The following is a 23,506-nucleotide window of genomic DNA, read 5'->3' as shown; positions in this document are numbered from 1 at the left end:
CCTCAACACCCATCACCCTCGCAACTCCTCTCAGAGCCCTCACTTCTTGGCGCCGTCAGCGCAATGCTGTCCCTGCTGAATTATTTTTAAGCAAAAGCCAGCGTTTGAGGCAAAAAAAAAAAGCTTCTCGACACGTGAACTCTCAGCCTGGGAGCAGGGCAAGAGCTGCGAAAGATTGGTGGGTTCCCCCCTGCTCCCGGTGTTTAAATGATTAATTAATAATTTCTGGAAACCAACTCACAAAAGGAGAGAGGGTAGATTTTCAAAACTATCAGCTTGTAAATGGAGCAGAGCCGATTCTCTGGCAACTGTTCTAACAAGGTTTCTTTTTTCACAGTATTTGTTTTATGCTTCCTAAAGATCTGTCCCTAGTCTAAATCCCAGCAGGGGGAGATGCCAGTGGAGTTTAATTACATTCCACCTATAGGGAACATTCGAGGAACAGGGCTCTGAAAAAAAACAACTTGGATTTAAAAAAAAAAGAAAGTAATCTGATTAAAGCAATGATATCAATGTGCTGTGTCTCCTAACCGTAGGTTTAAAATGTTCCCTTCTTACAAGTCTCAAGGCACAGAGCCAAACTCTCTGCAGAAGCAAACAGGGAGTTTATACCATCAATTTACACTAGACATTCAGCATTCAGGCCTACAGTTTAAGTAAACAGTGATGAGAAGTGGCATTTTTAAAGGGTTTCTCTTTTATTTTTATTATTGTTACTATTTTTATAAACTAGACACTAGACATTTTCTGGGGTGAAAATCCTTGTGATTCAGGACAGGTTTGAGCTTGGACACGAGCTATTGTTAGTGCTTCAGAGGTTTAAAAGTGGCCCTGCATCCCGCTGGCTGTCACGCATGCATACATGGCGCACGAGCAGCAGCCTGCGCCCCTGCAGATGTCGGAGGCGCACCTAGTCCGAGAAGGGAGGGTGCACAGGAGTTTAAGACATGCACATTAAATGCAAAAAGGGAGACTCGCAGATCTCTCCAGTCACGACACGGGAACCCCCTGCCCTCAGCAGTAGTGCAAAGGAGAGGAAAGAACGGCCCACAGCCTCCTCCGGGGATAATTCTGCAAACCTGGAAAACTCATCTGTGGGAAGTACCTTTCTCTTTAGGAATCAGGCTGCTCCAAACGACTCCTGGGTGTTCAGCTGGGAAATCTGAATGGCTGAGTAGGCTGTGGAGGAAAAATACGGCATTCAAAGCAGAGAGGCAAAACTGGGCCTTTTCACCGTTTCTCCTTCTGGTACTCCTAAATCAGTCACCTTTGTATTTGCAATGAGACACTCGGAGAGCAGCTCCCATTAGGAGCTGGGAACGGGGCTGCGAACCTCAGCGTGCCACTAGCTATCTGGAGTTGGGTGTTGCATCCTGCTGCGTACAACAGAGAGTCCTTCCACCCAACAAGCACTGAAATATTTAATCATCTGAAATGTTCAAGTGTGACAAAATTATCAATGAAACTAATTAAGAATCTTGAGATAATGAGCACTGATGACAAAATGTTCCGCTCTAGTGCTTGCCATTAGGCAGCCAGGATTTATAACATCTGCTGCTTACACAACTTGGGTCCTCAAGGAGCTCGACGCACTTGTACAACATACACTTCCATGGACACATAGTCCTGTTCAGCACTGTGATTCGAACTACCCGTGCCCACCGGGCAACAGCCCCCAAATTAGGGGCCATAACCCAGCTTCAGGTCACCTCTCTGGAAATGCAAACAGATATGGCGTCACAAGCAGCCAAGCTGGAAACTGCCAGGTTTCACGCTTGCCCAACCGAGTCCTAAGGTCTAACCCAACCAAGCTCTATTCGTATCAGTGGATTCTGATCACAAAGCGATCAATCACATGGATTTCAGAGTGGCTGGCCATGGGAATATGGAGTTGAGGGCATACAGAGCAGGCACAGGAAGGGATAAGGTCATCGATTCGGCGAAAAGTCACGGAGCCAGCATTTTATGCACCGGGATTTTACAGCAATTTAGGACAGGAAGTGAACTGATGTCAAGGCAGCAACACTGCAGATGGGATTTTGAGCAGCCAACATGTAAATGGAGTTTGGCAAAGCTCCTGTGACTAACAGCCTTTTTTTTTGTGAAAAGTGTCATTTTTAGATACAGTAGGAGAAATGTTGCCTTCTGCCTGCCCAGAACAGGTGTACAGATGTCGAAAGAGAGTTCAGGCGAGTGCCAGGTAGTTGAGAGTTGTCACTGGGTATGTAAGCTGCCTCACACCATCTCCAAGTTTTGCAGGAGGCATATTTCTCGGAGCTCTCCAACGAACTGCTTCTCTATCCGACCCCGTCTCTCAGCTCAGTACGCAGCATAGCTTGATTTTTATTTTATCTTTGTTTCTAAGCTAAGCTCTCTATGCTAGGCCAGCTCCTAAGCGAGGGAAACAGTAGGTCTCTCTGACTCACCAATGTGGCTCCTTACGAGCTGCCCACGAGACAGGTACAGCTAATCTGAAATGACGCCTGGTAACTGCAACATGTAATTTCAGACTCAAGGCACCAATTTCCCAGTCAGTTTGTAGCTACACTGTGTTACCGTAATGGGTTCTCTGCACAATTATCGCAACACTTAGTAAGTTATTCGTTTTGGAAGCGGCTAAGTGTTGCAAATGATTTTCTTTTTAAAGGAAGTAGGCATATTTTCCTCTGTCAGAAACAAATAGAAGAGTTCCCCCCCCCATTTTGTTTATTATTAATGTTTCACAAATAATATGATTCCATCTTTAGTATTAATATATCTTTAGTTTAAAAAAAAAAAGCATTAAACAGGCAAGAATTTAAAATCCAGGTGTGCGTGCCTTTGTGGCAACGGCACACATCAGGCACAGGCAGTTTGAATATTTTATATTTCATAATTTTTTCCCTTAAATAATTAACCAGTTTTAACTACTTATTGTCCAGTTCTTCCAATGCTGCAGATTTAACTGTGTATTACAGCTCTGACTACTCCTTTTAAATCTTTGCTTCCCTAATAGCTCCGAATCTAGACAGAATACATCCACGAGCCCTGCTGAATTTTTAACCTCAAAATTTGTTTCTTACATCACTCTGAAGAACAATACAAATTCATTTTCTACAGCTTCCCCTTTGTGCAGCAAAACCAAACAGCTCCATTTAATACCTTTAGTGTTCACTGGATGAACCAGTGTTCAGTCTATTATCTCTTACCATAGTAAGAGAAACCTGCCAGCTGCAGCTGGTAATGTGGGCTCATTTGACACAGTTTTTGCCTCCTGCAGTCCAGAAGTTAAGAGGTTAAAACCCCACAGCTTGGTCTGGTTACTGTGCATCACTGACAGTAATGCAGATCAGGACCAGGAGACAGAGTGTATGGCACCAGGAGAGAGTTGCGCCCTTTGGATAACACATGGAAATTAAACCCTTTCTCCCCATTGCTCACTTGAGAAAGTTCTCTCAAGACCTTTTCAAAAAACATCTACTATCAAGAATGTCCTGATCAATATTTCCCCCTCCCATAGCAAAGCCCAGTGCTGAAGGATATTTAAGCGCACATATACTTAGATGCATAAAGAGGCATATAAGTGCTTGGTAGAGTTTGCCAATGCACTGCTTAGAATTTGCATATCTGCATATGCACAGCAAGTGTCTCGCGGCTACCACATTTCTCTGTAAAGTCTGAGTGTTAGTGAGATTTAACTTATTACTTCCTTAATCTGAAATTCTAAAGATAATAATAAAAAAGAGACAGTATTCAAGCCTCAATTCAATTTCAAGAAATCATTCCAGCAATTAATTTTGACTTGGTGAGAATTAAGAGATCTGGAAACACTGTTTTCCTATAAAATCAAAATGCAAACCCCCAACCTGTGTCAACGCTTTCCAGCTACGTTCTCTTAGTGTATTTATAGAGCTATAGTAAAAGGAAAATAATAGATTGACAAAAAGATATGGCAACACTTAGAAACACTTAACTACACTAACTGCAACACTTGTAACAAGGGAGCACTGAGCAAGAACAGCTCTGTGAGATGAGCTTGGTAATATTTCATTCTGGTGAAGACTGCTTTTAAAATACTTTATCCAATTCTAATATCCACATTTTCAAAAGGATGTTGAAAAAAAATAGATGAACCTCTGAAAACAAGCACCTATATGGTTCAACTTCTAAAAAACCCACATATTTTACAAAGAGAAATTTTAAGAACTTTCTTATAATTTTAATACAAGAAAACATTAATAGGTGATATCATCATAGTTTGTAATTATAGTCTGCACCAGGGGAGAAAATACTTTTCACAGGCAAAGGGTCCTTAATACACCAGCCAAAGAATGACAGAAGTTCAGGGGAATCTGTGGGCAATAAATTCAAACTGGAAAAAAAGATAGCCTTTATTTATTTTAACTGAGGAATTAATTAACTATTGAAACAGATTAACCAAGTATGTGGTAAATACACTATTGCTTGGTAGTCCTTAAATCAGGACTGGTCATATTTCTAAAAGAAACAGAAAGGCAAGGGCAGAAGAAGCAAGATTCCTTGCATGGCATTCCTAGCTGTATTTACACATGATGTCAGGACTGGTGACTGAGATGAATCCTTATACCAGGAATGGGGATGAAATCAGAGCCCAATTCCAAATGCTGCCAAACATGGGAAAAGTTCACATCTGAATGTTATGACCTGGATCTATCTACAGTTTTCTTATAAAATCAGAACTAGAAAGGAATGCAGGAGGTTCACTGAGCACCAAGCCTCCGTGTCCTTGCACTGCTCTCCATTTAACTGCACTGCTAAGACTCCACTGATAGTAAAAGATTGATTTAAAAGACCTTTCTACAATCTAAGCAAACACTGAGCCTGGTTAATGTTACATATCATATCCTCTTGTCGTTTACTGCGACTCTGCATGTTTACTACGTCTCTCACTCTCCCTCAGTACCATCCCCAATTTTACAGCAGAGCAGTTGGTCCTTTGGAGCTGAGTGCACAGTTGCATCCATGAGCCTAAACTGCAGCAGTTTCTCACTTATTCACACACAACACTGATCCCACTTAGGATCTGAACCAAAGCAACACCCTCACAGGGCTTTGGGTCAGCTCTTTGCAGATTTCCCAAGTTACAGGTATCTCTGCATCACCACTCGGCAAGAAGAACTTCCCTCCACTAAGATCCCAATTTTTAATCAGATCATCTGCATTCCTATATCAGGATTCTGACTTCAATCTAACACAGGATATAAAAGAAGGCAGCGTGAACAGAAAAGAATAAAACAATTGTTTTCACTCTATTTTTAACTTTTATAAGAAAATACCTTATTTTGCGTGGGTTATCTCCTTATATCAAAGTTAGTATGCAGCATGACAAAAACATTCGTGTTCTTCCCACCTATAAAGAAAGAAAACCTACTGGAGTGTGTCATGTTTTGTCTTTTCTTTCTCTTATCCTTTTTCTGAATTGCTGGTTCCCTTTGTGTTCCTTGCCAGCAAGATGTGTATTGCTGTTTTCCAACAAGAGATGCATCTATAGAGCCTGATTCTCAATTACATCGAGGTCCTACCACAGCAGCATAAGGAACCCTTAGCACAGTTGCAAGTGCATGTTTATATGTTAACAAGATCGTATCATGAAGTAATAAGGTGAGGATAATATTGCTACAGATAAAGTATAAGGATGACGTACACACACCTTGACAGTCCATTCCCATTACAGGAGCGGTGAAAGAGGGCATAAGCGACAACTGAGAATCAGGCTCCTGGTTTGCAGTTACCCTGGATACAGTTTGTAGGAATTATACGTTTAATTAATGCAAAATGTGGAGACAGTTCCACAATCCTAAAATCTTTAAAGGCAACATGTTAAAGACACTTTTGTCCAACATTTCTAGAACAGCAAAACTTGCAACAATGGAACAAGGATAATTAAAAAGATTAACAAAGCATTTTGTTTCACTTGCTTTTCTTGGAATCTTTCATTTTTAAAGTCAGGAAAGAAATTTTATGTCATTTAATTAAAACAACTGGGAGTTTTCTTTAAAAAATGTACTAATTTAAACAGAATTAATTCAGGGAAGTCCTATGCCCTTGGTTGTATAGAAGATTAGACTGCACAGTAACAAACCCCTAAACTTAAAACCTATGGCTTCATTAATTTCATAGACAATACCTCTTTTTTTTTTTTCCTCCCGGCAGAATGGAAAGGAGTGTGCTTTGGGGGGACTACTCAAAACACTGGGAAAAAAAATATTCGAGTTTCTGGTCCCGCATAAGGTGATGCGCATACTTTAACTTCAGCATACCAGTAGACCTACTGAGCTCAATAATTCAGATCTTTATGTAATGAAAATCAATGTATTTTCACTGAAGCCTACAGGGGCAACGCCAAATTATTTTGCAAAGGATTTTTTGTGTGATTTCAGTGAACCAGAACATGTAAATTTGCATGATGAAGTCTTTATTTCCCCCCAACAAAACTTTTAAATTCTCTGTGCCTCCTTGAGCTCACCCTCAAGAAAAAAAAACAAATCAGGGCTATTAATATTACAAGCCTTGTAGGGAGGTTTTGAGGTTAATATTTTTATATCATTTGGGTGTTATTGGATGAAAAGTGCTAAAATAACATAAAATATTTTTAAAAGGTATGATATCTTACTTTCAACAGCAGGAGCTTGTGGTGCTGAAGTGGCAGAGTACCTAACCTAAAGAAAAGGAAGTCGCTTGCCTGACAATTACAGTTTGGGTTAAACATTGCTCAAATGTGTAGGTAAAGCCACCACTCTTCTCTCTGGGCAAATACGAGAAACAGATAAGCTCCATTATGGAACTGAATAACCGGGATTAAAGCCCCCGTGCAAAACACAGGCGACCATCTCAATGCAAAGCCAGGTTACAAATAAGGCACATGTGCGGGCCGAGCGGCTTCTCTGCGTCATTCTCTGTGCAGACCCGCATGTTCATGAAAGCAGCAAAAGGATCAGAAAAAGAAAACAGAAGTACAGCTTACACAGCCTGGAGAAACAGCCTGGAAAGAGACCACCACCATCCCCACCGCTTCGCAAAGTCGCCAGCGCAGAAGCCACGTCCTGCTGTTCCATTCCTGCTGCACTGGGCAAAAAGAGAGTTTGCACATTCCTGGTAAATAAGGAGGGTCACTTGAAAGATATTTGGCTTCTAGCCTTAAGCCAAACAACCTCAAGGCCGGGGAATTTTGGCTAAGTGCTCTGCTCAACAAAAGTAATCAGTGTAAACAGCCAACAAATTACGGTATGGCACTAAATCTAACAAATCTTAAAATCTTTCTCGGTTGACTATTTGGCCACATCTGCAGAGGTACACTTTTCAGTAACTGAGCTGACACACACTGCTGGCGAGGGATCAAGCACTCCAAATTTACATCCAAATTTTGCATTTTATCACACAATAAGCTTGCTCAGGCGACAGGCAATATTTTAGGTGACAATCTGCGACTTCTTGCTCCTCCCGTCTCCATAGGAAATCGCTGGTAATCATGACTTCTTATTAAAGATATCAAACATATACAGATGTTTTAAAATAACAAGCTGTTGGGGGAAAAATAGAACCGGTGACACTATCTGAAGACAGGCACGCAACTGGTGTCAAGCTGTGCCACTTAAAAGCACTTCTATGGCACCCACCTATGAGAGCCTGGCAGTGGATACTTGCAAATTTCTCACAGGCAGGGAGTGAAATGCTTTTAAATATCACCTTCCTCCCCTCACTTCTGCTCCCAGTGGGGGTCTCTGCTGGCTGCTTTCTACCAGGTGGGCACACTGAAATCACTTCTAAATAGCAATTTCTCCTACTGTTTGACTTCTTCAGTGCCCAGCTTGGGGACATCTATCTCTGAGTGTGGGTCCTAGCACCACAAAGCATGAACTGTACAGAGTTGCATGTGCTGAGCTAGATGTGACACCCTGCAACACCCCGAGGTGCTGGGTTTATCCCACATCAGAGCCTTTTGTGGGTGAAATTCTGGAAATTTGAATGTTGGAGGGACACCCATTGCGAGCAACACTGCTTGGGTAGACACAGCCTTCAAGAACGGAGGGCAACAGTATAAAGCTGGGAGAAGAGCATAACCTGACCAACAGCAAATGGGTAGCTGTGCTCTCCCACCTTGAAAAACACCAAAGGGGAGAGTACTCCCCTTTGGCAAGGCTGAACTTGGTGGCACTCCAAATGCCAGCAGTTCACTGATTATCAAGTGGAAGAGGCAATCCTACTGCCGATCGTTCAGTGAAATTCAAGTAAACCCTTCATGACTTCTCCCCCCTTTCCCCTTAAATTGAAACAACATCAGAGCTATCTGCTGGTGGTGCTTAAATGCTTGTGTTTTTAACATCAAAGAGGCAGGAGTTTTGGACCCCCTGATTCCTATACTTACATACCTTTGGAAATTAACATAAACATCTCAGCTGGCTACCAATGTGATTAAGATGTGCCTCTACTTGGCAATTTTTCCTTTGAAACAAAGCAAAGGCTTTCATTTGTTAAGCGAAAATTCCCTGGTGGAAACCCCTCTCTCTTCCCCTCCCACTTCTGACCCCACATTGGGCACTTTAATCTAATTTTGGTTTGAGGTTTTAGAAGCTGAACGCTGCTTCTGAAGATCACTGAAGGGAAAAAAATCACTGGGAGGAACACTGCACTTTGAACTGAAAGTCTCCGGTACAATGCATATTGGAAAAAGCACTAAGAGCATTCCCCAATCACTGCAGCTGTATTTTCACACCCAGTTAGAAGAAATGAAAACCTGTGGTAAATAATGCTGCTTTGCACAAGCCCAATTACCCTAAATGATAAATTACCTAATTATTTCAGCTCTAGAGTCTTTTCCAAGTTCTTTATCCTTTTCTTTGTAGTCACTGTCTGCAGAACAAGAGCATTTGACTGTTACTAATTAGTGAGAGGGAAAGATGCAGGACACTTAGTAAATTCACTTTCCTTTAAATCCATCTTACAGTTATTTTTCCCCACCATGAAAAAGAAAAGTAATAATTTATTTAAAAGCTGCTCTGCTGGAAGAAATTTTTCTCCCTGACTACTCTATGATATTAAAAGTCAGCTTTTGTTTTTTACATTCTCCAGAAAGCTGAAGGATTAAAGGCACAGCAAGGTTAGATTAACACCTTGAAATTATCTATAAGGTTCTTTACTTATCAGGCTATTAAATCTTCATTCCTGACTGCACAAAACCTTCCTCATATCGTAGCCTCAGCGCATATGAATTTGATGCGTCTTGAAAACAAATCCCCAAAAAGCAAGCTCTCTTAGAAGTGCTTTGTTCCAGCTCATGATACATGGACTTTCTGACATCTTTTTACTTCCTCCTTCTTTTATTTAAATCAGCAACTGCAATAAGGGGCTACAGATAATTCTCTAATGCTCAGAACTTCTCTAACTCCTCTCAATTTTCTCCTTTAGACTTGAAATGTAACACTGAGTATTCAGACAGGTGTTAAAGCATATTCGAAATTTCTATTGCCACCAGAAGGTCAAAATCATTTTAACTTGTTTATTCTTTTTGACCTGAGGGTATGTTAAGCATAAAAAAACCAATACCACCTTTGTATTTTTCCCCTCCACTTATTAACAGAAACATTTTTGAAATTGAATTTTTTGTTTCAGATGCATGTAAAACCAGAATGTTTTACATATAAAAAAATATAATTATTTTGTTGGATTCTGAAAGCACAGATTTCAGGCAGGTGGAAAGTGTTGGGTCAACAGTAGTGAAGAATGAATTCTTCTGTTTGCACAACACGTCTCGAATGCCCTACGCCTCAGTGGCAGTCAGGAGGGATGGTTCCTATGTGTGAGAAAGTAATTCCGTTTTTAGTCTCATTACATCTGAGGCCTAAGTAAACTGCAGAATCTGGTACCGGTTATTAAATAAGTCTTCATTCAAGCACCTATTTGTCCTCTAAGAGTTGATAGAAACCCACAGTCCAGTCCCTACAAGACATCTGGGTTTCCAGAGTATAGAAATTCTCAGTCTTCACTGCCCAAGCCCCAAAGGCCATCTCAGCTGCTGCTACAGAGGTGAAAGAAAATCCACTTCTAATCAGCCCACACCCCCAGAAAGCATTTTGGGGCACTGACCAAAACATTCAAGATGGGACTAGTTGTGCTGAGATGCAAGGCTGTAGTTGCTTTAAAGGCTTTAATTTTCAAAAAGACCTGCATCCTGCCCTCTGAAAATCAGGTAACAAATTATTTGCGGACACTAGTAAAAAGATGGTGACATTCAACTCTCTGTGACAGTGAAAAAACATTAACTGTTATGAAACTGAACAGTCCTTAAAGAGTATGAATTTTCTATTTTTTTCTTTGCATTTTCCTGACTACTTCCTCAGCATCAGCCTTGCCATTTAGTTATTAGGGAAATGGGTTAGTAGGAAATCCACATCACTGGAAGACCACTGTATTTCTAGAGCAAGGAAAAACCCAGAAATACTACCATTTCTTTCCATCCACATTAAAAAGGAAATATAAGATGAAACAAGACAAACAATACAAAAGTAATCTGTTGCTGATTAAAAGTAATACACAAACACATCGTTAGAAATGGAAATTTTTTAAATACTTATGTGCTGTCAGGGTGGTAGGAGAGGAAGAAAAAAGAGGAGGAGGTCACAAGAAGTTCATTCCACCAAGAACTGTTTTACATAGTCATGAAATGCAAACTAGTTTCCATTCCTTCTGGCACAGGCTCATTCAGCCTTCACTTTGAATGCTTATTGACAAATAAATGGACTGGTTACTTCCTATTAATGCTACCTAATTTATGTACATACCTGGAGGAAAAATTCCATTTTGACCTTACATTCATATGAGCTAAGAACATTTTTAAGCTACAAATACGTTGAATACAAGTTTAATTTCATCATGGTTGCTGCTGGGGATTTGCTGTTTTTTAACAAATTAGGCATGTGTTCTCCTCAACTTAGCGTTCACACCTTGCACATATAATATGTGCAATTCAGGAATCTGTGTTGAACTTTCAGATGAAAGACCTTCTTTTCTTCAGCCATGATTTATTTTCTCCCTCCTTCTTTCTCTCTCATGTGCATGCCACACAATTTGTTAGTCATTTTTGTTTTATAAGCTCTTTCCCAGTTCTTCTCCTCTCTTCCCCTGCCCATGAACAGTCCTCATCCAGAGAGTGGTACTTGTTTTCCCAAATCTCAAGAGTCACTATTGAACAGGGAGAGTGCTACTGAGGCAAGATTTTATCCACGAGTCTTGAAGGCATCTCAGAACTAGGGAAGTCAGTGGTGACCCTTGCAGCAGATAAGGATGTGAGAGCTGGAACAATGTGTTCATCCCCCAAAGAATCTGCCCATTAACCTGGGGACAGGGAAGGATCTCATTCCAACTGGATGCTATTAACACGAAACTTGAAAATGCTTCTTTGTTTACTTTGGTATTTAGTATGCCCCAGGAGACAAGTTCCTGCCTGATGAATCTATTGTCTGTTAACATTGAGACACAGTGTGGGGTACTGACACGCATGTCCAAGGCTGCCCTCTCTCATTCTCCTCAAATTCAGTAGGACCAGATGTCTTGGTTTCTCTCATTTCTTACACCCAAGGTTGTGCCTCTGGCTGGCTGTCCTCCCTTTCTTTCCTATGTATTTACTATTCAGCAGCACATACCTTACAGAAAACCTTTTGGTGCCTAACTCCCATTAAAACCAACATAGCTAAGTGTCTAAATACCCTTCTGGACTTGGCCTCTACTTCACACAACAGACTTCTCAGTGCTAGAGAGACAGCAAACAAGAGATCAGGCACTGATACCTGGAAAAGGCTCCCTGCTGTTCCTAAGCTGTCATGCAGTGCACACCTTTCTTCTTGCCACACCTAACTGCTCTTGTAAGCCTGGTAAGAGCATCTCCCTCCCGAAGTCAGTGAAGGGGAGATTATTTACTGTGGCTTGATCTTATCACCTTGCTTCTGCAAGGCCCAATTGTCCAGTGCAAAATCTGATCTACCTCTCCTACCTGGAATTGTCCTCTACTTTGTCAACAATGTTACCTAACTGTAGCCAAAAACCACAGCACTAGTACTGCTAATTAGCATTGATTAACATTGATACTGATATGAACTGGTTTTCTCTGTCCCTGGCAGCAGCATGTTGATTGCCCTATAATGTCCAGAATGGTAAACAGGAGCAATTGGGATACAGATCCTGAAAAAAACTGTAACCAATTTCTTACTCAGCTGTGATATTTTTCCCTAGTTTAAAAGCAAATATGCTCTTTCCTCCAAAAAAGCCTCAGATGGAAGGGAAGAAGGGAATAGAAAGACGGGGAAGATGTATCCCTCCCTTACTGCCTCTTTAAACAAATCTGTCTAACCACATTTAAAGTACTGTATTGTTAAGGTGTTCATCATTAAATGTTCCATGTCACTAGAAAAATTTATTCTTTAACATGAACCTTGTAGCAATGATAGTGGGTCAATTATTATGATGATGGCAAAATACCAAGAAAATTCATGGGTGAAAATGAATATGTGTCTAGCATACATTACCTGAGACTCAGTTTTGCTCAGGAATAGCAATAAGGTAGAGTTATGGAGCAACATGTGACATTGCAAGCAAAAGATAAATTAGACTTCATGGGCAAGAAACTGATAAGCTTGAACTGAAAATATGGAAAAATAGAAGTCTTTTTTACTTTGGTGAAGAGGGGGTAAAAATCCCCCTGTAACATCAAAAAAAAAAAAATATTGCTAGAAATCTCACCTTGAAATACGGGTACATTAACCATCTCAACAACTCATCTTTTCAAACTGCACAGAATCTCCAGTTCTCAGCTGTCAAAGGGATTTCCCTGAGAAATGATTTTTTTTCATATCCAGATTGCCTATTTAGCAGAGTTCTTGGAAAAGTCAAGGAAGGGGGACAATGTCACGATACCACTGGGGTTTAAAACAGTGACTTTATGAAGTTAAGCTAAGAGTAGACTTTTTGAAAAAGCAAGGCCAAAACATTTCTAAAAGACCCTTGGACTTCCCAGTGGACTGATGCAACTCCTTCCATGTTATAAATAGCCTGAATCTCCAGGAAGTATTTATTTTTAAGAGATACCCACGGAGACCAGAGATCTCTAGATACAGTGCGAGAGCTACTAATATATGCTAAGCAAAATCAATTGCCCCATGTGGCTCCTGGCAGACCCACACTACCTGTTATCCCCTACTTCTGCCAATGGATGCCTGTGGCTGCCTACAAATCACAGCTTCCCTAAAGTGTGAGCGGCAACGGGAATCTTTCGGAAAAGCTTCCCAGACAACTCCTCCGGCTGGCACCACGAAAGGGACCTGGGACACTCAGCACAGGGGGGACATGTGGCAACCCATGTAAAGAGCTACGTGCTAAGGCTGGCACAGCGAGCAAGCTGAGCCCAAGTTTCTCCTCCTTGGGTGTTTTCTCCCAATATTTGGGTCTGCAAACAGGCTTGTGTCCAAGTGGGGGAACGCGAGGCGAGGTTGGGCACAAGCGCTTGCTTGGACTCGATCTCCTTATACAGCAGAGGCGCAGTCACCAAAGAGGCCAAAGCCCAGAGCCTCACTGTTCCTTCAAATGGCTGAATGTTAGGAAGAGTTAAGGACCAAAATAATCTTTGCCCAAGAAAAGTGACTCTGGTCTTCTCAAGTCCAAAGCTAGCACTCAAATCAGTAGATTCTAGATACTAAGAGAAGGGGGGAAATGTAGGGAGGGACTTAGTCTCTTCACCTCATCTGACAGTCTTGAAGTCATATGTATGAAAGTACTATGAGACAAAAGACAATTATCTGATTTCAAACATCCAGCAATTGTATGAGGAACTACAGAAATATAACCCAACAGCAGCCAGTAGAGAATGTAGAGACATGTTTAAAAGCTTTTTTTTTTTTTTTAAACAAAACTGACACTTGTGAATGATGTGAGGCTCTGCAACATCATTTCCTTGCACAAATAAAGAAATCAAGGAGGGTTGTTTCCTTCAACAGAGTAAACAGCAACATGATACAATGTTGCTTGTGCTTACAGTTTTTGTACGTTTTGTGCATATATATGTGTATGCATGTGTAATAATGACTCTCATCTATGGAAAAAAATTTTTTTTTTGCAAAGTCTATTTACAATTCAGGCTCCCTTGATAAATGCAAACCTCCACCGTCAGCAATATTTGCTTAGTGAAGCTTAGTCTCTGTAGTTGCAAGCTTCTGAGAGCATACTGCCTTGAGTTACTGCATGAAAGGCACCAAATTCATGCAAATTGTTGTGGGTAATTCCCTGACAGTGCCATCTCTCTGACTTTCACCTCTCATTTTCACTAATGCTCAGGGAAAGCATCCTGTGCTACCAAGGACATTCTCTGCATAAACAGCTTTAAAAAAAATAAAGTATTCAATTAGGCAAAATGACACCGTAAAACTGATTCTTCCTCTCACTGGTCTCTGGGAATTTTATGGGAGGGGAAAACTTTGAAAAGGCCAAATATGACCTTGCAACAAGACATCTTTCTGTTAGACTGCAGAATTATTAGTAAAGGAGATCGTCAATGTGAAGGACAGGATCATAAGCCAGCGCAAACTAGCGTGGCTCCACTGAAGTCAAGTTATCCCAGAAGAGTAACTAGCCACACCCAGTATATTTGATAAATTACAGTGTCAAGGTCATAAATCACAAAGCAGTGGCTTGTGCATCAACGCAGTCCAACCCGGCCCGTTCACAGCAGGCCACACGCAGCCATTCTAATGGAGTGAAGCTGCACCTCTTCGTAGATGAAACAATGGCATGTCATGACTTTGGGCTGGCATCGTTCAGTATTGCTGACAGGCAGTTTAAACGCTATCTGGTCAACGTTTTCAATTAAGCATATTAAAAATATTCCTAGGCTTTAGAGCAATAGAAGAGCAAATATTTATGGGAACAGGAAGATTTCTTTCCATTGAAGAAAAACCTCCAAACTTCCATTTAAATAGTGAGCTAATATCTCAGGACTTTGAAGTTCCTTTAAAATTTATGGGCTACAGCTAGTGGTGACAACATTGGTATGCCACAGCATCACTGAATAGTTACGCTAGCGCTTTGTGCGGATGGGAAATTGGGTAGAGTGGAGACATTCTGGGACTTATCTTGCTCTTCATTTCTCTACACCCCCATGTTCCTAAGGCCCATATCAACCAATGGTTACCTCAGAAAGCAAGAAAAATCTTCTAGGGCCATAACTTCAAAGATCAGAGTTAAATCTATGGCTCTGGTGTGGACTTTGGACAAACCACGTTTCCCTGTCCTTACCTGCAAAGGGGGCATATTCCCATTCTCTATCCATCACATGTGCAACAAAAGCATCTGGAGCTTTTATATTCCCCTATGAATGCCCAGCACAACAGGATGTGTGGCAAATCCTCCTCACACTGTTGGCCTTGAAGTGGTAGCACAGCAAAAGCAGGGGCCTGCCACGGTTCCCTCTTTCCTTTGACCTTTCTTGAGTGTCAGCAAATGTCATGACAGTGCCCCCTAACCCCAGAGATGACTTCTGCTACTCTTGTTTAACTAAGAAATGAGAGCTGTCCGTGGCATTTAAAAACTAGAATGGAAAACCCAGCTGGTCTTGAAGTCTTCAATTAATATTTTACAGTAATAGTTGCCCTTTCATCTGTGTACTTTTAGAGTGCTTTGGCATTCACTTTTTACTTCCCCTGACTCCTGCACTCTCCTCCACCTTTGCTTGGGATCCTGAAAGTATTCATAGGCACTTGCAGCAAGAGTGAGCAAGCTGCTCTTCTGTCTGAGCTTTACCAGGCCTCTCCTGCCTAACACTGTGCATCCTGGCAAATTAGTACAGCAATACATTTTTCAAGAGTTTGAGCAAATTTCTGTAAGAAGCATTAAGCCTTTAATACACCTGCTTCACATAGTGCTTTATGTAATAAAAGGTTTATCTAGATACAAGCTAATAAACAAAACTTGCAAGTATCGAGTCTTCCCATATGTTAATGCAAGACACGGATGTCTTTCAGTGAGAATATGCAGTAAATTATTTCTGAAGTTGAGATTAGAATTCAGGATGTTCCTTGCTCCAGATATCTCTATGCTTGGCACCTTCAAGTATGCATTTCTTTATTACAGGGAAGCACAGCAATTCATCTTACAGCCCCCTTTTGCCCTTCTTAGCTGCCTCAAAGTCTTCTTGCTTCCTCTCCCTCAAGAAAATAATGACTTCATTTCAGTGGTTCAACCCGATCTGTTTACTTTGTAACAGATTAGGAGCACATACATACCCACTTACAACATTTCACCTAAGGGTAACAAATAATTTCTTACCAGAAGTTAACTCGATCACCTGTGGTTTTGCAATCTATTTTGTGCAACTTTTCTTCCTGTCTAAAATTGCGTAGTCCAGTAAAACCAAAAAAACTCATTTATAATTGTAACTCACGCTTGAGAGGAGGGAAGAGAGAGGAAGGCAGGGAGACATTTAAGTGCTGAAATGAGAAGAGAGGCAAGACAGACAGATCTCTTATTAAGGGAATCTCCGGCATGGAAGATGCAGCAATTTTTCACTCCCATATGCTTGACAACACTTCTGTAAGTGGCTTAGGACAAACCACAGAGAGCAGCCCAGAGCACAGGAGGGCTCAGAAGGAAGCGTCCATCTGTTCAGAAGCAACACATGTTGCAGGCTTGCTACGCTTTTGCTAAGGACAAAACAAACCACCACCACCACCACCACAACAACAACAAAAGCAGCTTGGATTTTCAACCAAGTAATCAGTCATAAGTGCAAAAACTGTTCATGAAGTACATCCCTTCTGAAGACTTCTTTTAGCAACTCAGCACAGAGATAGTTGTTGACTGAAATGAGGAGGGTGAAGACCACAGGGTATTCCTCGTCATGTGGTTAATGTGGATAAAAACATCTCTTTTTCACAACTGTATAGCCTCTAACAGCTTTGGGATGGTTAGTCACAAGCACTATAAAATAATATGGCCCTTGAAACAGCAAACAGTTTTCCTCCCTGGCCTCTTTTCCTAGTATATATAAATTCAAGGCCAGCTTCTCAAGTGATGTAAATCATCATACCTGTACTAACACCAAACATGTTGTGGCAATTTACACCCCACTGAAGATCCGGCCCCTCTCGCTGTCCTGGGACCAGATTGGTGGTCCCTTCAGAAAGTAGTACTCTTTTATGCACACACAGATATAGGCATCCTGCCCCCTCTAGCTTGTAGTTAAATATCTTTTCATCTTGTTTATTTTGTTTTAACCTTCACTGTATCAAAGCACCCAGCAACAAGCTTGCAGCAAATGTCAACATTTTATTTTCGGTGGATGGTCTTTCATAGGGCACATATTACACCCCCACAAGGGATTCATGAAGAGGACCACATTAGAGTACCTATGATTTTAACTTCAGTCCCTCCATTTGAGGAATTATGCTCAAGTTTGTCTTTCCCAGTGCAGTTGGAGCAGGCACTGGGACTCACAGGTAGAAATTACTACTACTGCAATGATCACTTACTAATCAGAACCAGTCATAGTATGTATGGAAAGTGCCATATAAAAAGCTAGGTATCATTACTATTCCACACTTAAAACAGTAATATCTACCTTTCATTTGTACTTTTTACAGGTGTCTAGAAACACTGTGCTCATTTTATGGATAGAGTTGAAACAAATTGCCCAAAGTCAGCCAGAGTCCAACAGAAAGTAGTAATAAGGCTCCTGATTTCTTAGATCAGTGCACTACCCCCTGAAGCATGCTGCCACACTCATCTTTATGTGACTCCAAGGATGATTAATCACTGCTCATACCAAAGTCCCACCCCAGGGACTTTGCGGCCCTCAAAGACTGGGCCTGCTAGATCATCTCCAAATTCAAAGGGAAGATGCAATGTGCGGTGACAGTAGTCACCCACTCCAGACTCTGTGTCTCTCCTTTCCGGCAGACGGTGAAAATCGCTGCACTCCCTCTCACTACACCTGGTATTTCTCAGCAGCTTGTGCCAGACCAGCTCAGGGATCTCCACCACAGCAGTGCATGAGTCTTTCTCCTTCCCCATGCTGTCCCACACTGCTAGGGTCATCACTGCGTAAGCAAGACAGACGAAGATAAGAGCAAACTCAGGGGTATCCTCAGGTAGGAAACCTAGAGCCACTGAAATACTGCTCTATGCCCACTTGTACCAACCTTGCTCTCCTTACTGCTATCACAAGGTCACCGTGCTTTGAATTTTTGACTTGTGTGCCAGAAGGACTGGGCCTGTCATTTACAGCACCTTTTTTTCAGATGGCTCCCATGTCTTTATAAACTTTAGTAAATGAGTGTATAAACTAGATCTATCTACACATAAATCACTCTGTCCAAAGTACAGTGGTCTCTGGGATGAAACACAGCAGCTGCTAAGATCAGACCACAGCTCTGCACCACAGATTAGGGCAATAAAACATGCAGCATGAGGCAACTGAAATTGCTGGAGGAAGGAAGGGGGAGATCGTGGAGAGCATTTAGTAGTTATAATTACCTGAGTAGAAATTTGGCTAGAAATGGTACAGTGTTTAACACTTGTACATTTGCAAATCAAAGCAGTCTTCCACCACCTGTCAAAACAACCTGACTGTACCATTCTCCATGTTTTGGCCCTCTAAAGCTCTTTCTGAAAATTGCAAAGCACCTTGATAAGAGCAAAGCTGATGTGCTGAGCACAGGCTCTAACCTAATCAAATTTCTTAGCAACTGACTCAATAACCAACTGTGAGCCTGTAGCTGCTATGCCGCCCTCCCTTCCTCTCCCCTGCATGACAAATGAACATAGCATCTATATATTCCCTGTTTTAAAATAGCTTCTGCTGCTGTAACTCACAAACCGTTCACATAGATCTTATTTTCTGGGCCAAATGTAGTTAATTACAGTTACTAAGGGGACTGAACTGCTGTCTCCTTTTCCTGATTCTGGAGGGGGCTCCAAACCATAAACTGTTTATAACAAAAAATGTTTGGAGGAGGGGGAGGCACAGACTGGAAACATGAATTTCCTGTTATCAAAGAGAGCAGATAAATAGTTATCCTCTTCTCCCTCTTCTCCCTGGCCATACAGCCACATATGCATCATCTTCAACTAAACCACAAAACTAGTAAAAGTACGGGGAACTGCTCTGAAAGGTGCTTCCAATCAATATTACATGGGACAGGATGGTTTGGGATGAGGTCTCCAGTCCCATACTGTTTATGACTGTGTATGGAGCCAACCTGAAAAAAACTCACTCATTTGAGTGCTATTTCTCCAAGTTTTGACTTCTCTGTCACAAATCTCTCTAGCTCCCCAGTGTCTCCTAGACACTGAGAAGGCTGAAATTATTAGGAAAATACCCCTATTTCAGAACCAACACAGTCAAGCATTACCCATTTGAACTGGATTATTATTGAAATACTACTACTAATGAGCAACAGCTCAGGCAGATCATATACAACACTGTGCCCTAGCTTCAACCAGGAGCACGCTGACGAAGCAAGTCTCTTTCATTGGTTCACATTACGGCATGGTCTTTGAGTGCACAGCCAGGGCTCCTTTAAGTGAAACTAAATCAGAAGATACATTCCAGCTAAGGGGAACTTGGTCCACAGGAGCAGACTAGGAGCCAAAGCAAACTCTCCTGAAATGTGCACAACACAGACCCATCAGTCCTCAGTACCAGCTGCTCCAGACTACCAATCTGCACCCATGGGACCACACTACTTGTTAATGTGGACATAGCCAGATAGATGATCTCCCCATATGAAATGTCTATAAATAATCAGTCAGCCAATGACAGCTTGCAGGGCAGACAGAACTAGACAGCTTTTTAATCACTTATGTGGACAAATACACTATTTCATATATTCATCGACAGACCACATGTATGAATGACATTGTGTACCCATCGTATTAGATTCCTCTCCCAACAATTTCACTTTAGCTTCTGAGAGTGTCAGTTTTCAGGAACTGGAGAGGAGATGAAACATGTTTTCCTCAGGGCTGCATAACAGGGATTTCTGTGTGTAACTGCCACCAGTATTAACCAGTAAACTGCACATACTTCAAGCCAAGTTGCACTTCCACAATTTTGCAGCCCCTGAGAAAGTCAACTGAATTAACTGGACATGAGGGCAGAATTAGGTCTGCTGTACTTGAATGAAACAACTAAATGTGCTGCAGCTGGAGTGTCCTAGTGCTAACAATAACCTAGGATTAAAACCCAAGCCTTATAAATTAGAGAATAATACATCAATGGCTTCATTGTATTGAATTAACTCACACCAGAGGTATGAGGCATGCACTGCAAAAGGGCTCTGTGGAGCAGATTGCTCAAGGCCTAAGCTCCAGCACTATCGCCTATCTACACCCTCAGAGCAACAGGAATCTTTGAAGGAGAACCACCACTCAAAACATCTTCATATAAGACAAAAGTTGACACATTTTCTGTATACACAAATCCTGGGTTTTACATTCACCCAAACAAAAGAGAGGAAATTGGAAGATTTTAAATGTGCACACTTTTGCATAGTCAAGAATTTGGTCTTACCATTACCAGCAAAGCAGGTAATTAAACAACTCTCTTCTTGTTCTATAAGTACAACACAGAACATGGAATACATAAAAAGTATGAAACCTCAAAAAATGTAAAGTCAAAGATTTCAGCATGTAAATCCAGCAGCTAAAATCCTGCAAGACAGTCATTCCTTGTGTGATTTTTCTCCTATTAGCCTCATGATCCACTATAAGAAAGAAGAAGAAAAAGAAGAAAAAGACAAGAAAAGATAAGAAAAGTCTTCACAAAGAAGAAAAAGATAAAGACACTACATCTGAACTCTCATAACTCACAACTTGTGCAGAGAATGTGGGAGTAGAAGAATGGCTGCTGCACTGTGTGCTAAATATATGAGATATGGTCAATAGTTATCCAGGAAATATAAACAAAAGACTATCTTTGATAAATAGAGAGTGAAGAAGGAGTCATTTGAAAACAGTATAAGAGAATTAGGTATTTGTGATTTTTAAGTATACATATACATTCTGCTCCTGCAGGAAAAATTAAAATATTCATATTTTAAGCAAAACAATGCAGTTTATGTTTAATAAGGGCTCTGCTCACGTGCTTACAAAGATCAGGAAATAAAATTGGCCACAACAGGAACAAAAGTATCTGTACAAGAGGGAAAAGTAGAAATGTGTAGTTTTAGAGCCTGGCCACACTTGGTTTGCTTCAATAATGTAAAGTATTTTGTAAAGGTTAAACTTCCACTATAATAAAGTTTCTGGGCCACCTCTTCAGTTGCTGTAAAGTGACATCATTTAAGTTTCCAGTAAAACTGAACAATATGGATCAATTTTGAATTTTTGGTTGAAAAAAATCCCTCTTTTAATCAGGTGCTGTGTTGCATAATCCAGTCTGACAGAAAACAATATCAGAATGAAGCAAGCCATCAGCAAAGATGGAATGCTATTCTCTTCAAAGCCTCATTGGGCCCAACTCTTGATCAAAATTAAGGGCAGGAAACTTTCTTCTCTTTTTGACTTCTCTTAAAAAGGAAATACTAAGGTAATGATGTGTAAAATGTTAATAAACTGTGCGTGCACAACTGAGACAAATAGGGATCATGCAGATGATATTCACATTGCCTTGCTCCATGCATGAAGCTCTGCACCAGCGCATCATACTCACATGCTTTGCCGAGAAGTCGTCAACCTCCTGAAGTACCTTCTCCTGGCACTCTGGGTTGGTGGCTAGCAAGTAAGTGGCAAAGGACAGCGCACTAGTGGTGGTCTCATAGCCAGCAATCAGGAAGAGAAAAGCTTGGCCTGCAATCTCATCCTCCGTTAACATCTTTTGAACCTTCTCAGATGGGGCATTGCCTGCAAGAGGTGCCTCGTGGTGGCTAGAAGCAGTGGCTGGGCTGATCACATCAAAACACTCGGCTCCCAGGGAAGCAGCAGCGTTGCGGGAGTCCAGCATCCATTGGAGAAAATCCCTGCGTCTCTGCAGAACATGAGATGAGAAGAAGCACAAGGAACGGGTCACACAGCAATGCCTTTTCCCATGGCGGGAAGGAAGGAGAGAGCTGTCTCCTATTTATACTGCCCACCTGGCTACCACAGAATGGCCACCAGCCTTTCAACAAACGAGGAGAGCTCTCCGTGTTGTCCCCCTAAATCAACTGGAAATGTCACTTCTAAGAACCTCTCACTGCTTTCTTCCCAAAGGGATGAAGTTGAGCTGCCTCCAGTACATAACAGTACATATATTTTCACTGAGGCTTGCTAATGGTCAGCTCCATATAGAGCTTCCTTTGTCCTGAGGGTGAGTACTTGGCACTTGCTGGAATTAACTGGATTGGGGTGTATTCCACACATGCACGCAACAAGCGGAGGTGCTACAACTCTTGCTTAGCTCGTCCTTCCACTGTTTTTGGCCTATCTGCTATCTGGAGGCACCATTCCTGTTTTATCGCATGATCGGAGGTATAATAGTTGCCATCTAGGTTTATGGTTGCATCTACAATAATTTTTGTATCAGGTTAATGAGACAGTCCTAGAAACTGACCTCAGTAAATTGGGGCTCATTTACTGGGAAAGTACAGTTAAAGATATTCTCCTGTAAAGACAGCTTTTATTATCATATTTGCAGAAACACATTACAACAGTAAGTATTCCTTTATTATATGACCTGTTTGGATGGCTTGTCTTTGCAAAATGCCCACTGAATAGTTCTACTGTAATGAAAGCTGCTTTCTTTTGTGGTAGTTTCTTACAGAAAAACACTAATAAACAGACCTATGGACAAGAGTGAGTTGACTCCAAACCAGTCCGGACAGAAAGCTTGATCAGGCTTTGAAATATAACCCAAAAGGTTTGAATTGACTTTGAGAGTGGGCATAATAGAATTGTGCTGAACCTAAGCCATAAGGCTATGTGATTGATTTTCAATTCCTCAAATACCAACAGAATACATGATAGCTCAAGGACTTACAAGTGACTGCAGTGCAAGAACATGACAACTCCTGCACTAGGATGGACAAAAGAAGGGATCAAGTCTTTCTTCAAAAGAAACTAATGCTGTAAAACTGCATTTATCTATTAAAAAGAAAATATTTGAATGATTTCTTGGATCTGATGATAGAGAGATAAAGAAGAAAAGGGAAAAGACAGAGAAAAAGGACAGGCAAACAAGATAAGAGTAAGGAAGAAGTAATTAATTGCAAACGTCAAAGGACTTTATCAGATAATCTTTTTCACATGACACAAGGAAAGGGAGCAGTGAGAAACAAAACGAGAAATATTTAATGTTCTGTGCTTAGCTCTGCTGCCAACAAACAGTTCTCACCCAGCTAAAACCAGAAAGCAATGGTAATTTCAAGGTTTGAGTAATACACAGGGTTAGCTCATTGCCTCTTGAGCAGCTCCAGGAAGTCCCCCACTCCTCCCTCCCTCTGCCCCATAAGACTTTGCATTTCACACACGTACA

The 23,506-nt window shown here is 41.3% G+C and overlaps 1 protein-coding gene across 1 annotated transcript in view; it reads right to left on the bottom strand.

Moving 5' to 3' along the window:
• Positions 1-23,506, bottom strand: part of TBXAS1 (thromboxane A synthase 1) — a 233,323-nt gene that overhangs the window by 46,291 nt on the left and 163,526 nt on the right. The window contains exon 9 of the mRNA XM_013947330.2: positions 21,707-22,021. Within this exon, the coding sequence (XP_013802784.1) occupies positions 21,707-22,021 (315 nt within the window). The remainder of the gene's footprint in view (positions 1-21,706; positions 22,022-23,506) is intronic.

The sequence above is a fragment of the Apteryx mantelli genome, chromosome 1 (genome assembly GCF_036417845.1).
Source record: "Apteryx mantelli isolate bAptMan1 chromosome 1, bAptMan1.hap1, whole genome shotgun sequence".
Lineage (NCBI taxonomy): Eukaryota > Metazoa > Chordata > Aves > Apterygiformes > Apterygidae > Apteryx > Apteryx mantelli.
Note: the sequence above shows the minus strand (reverse complement) of the source record. Positions and strands in the feature narration are given on the sequence as shown.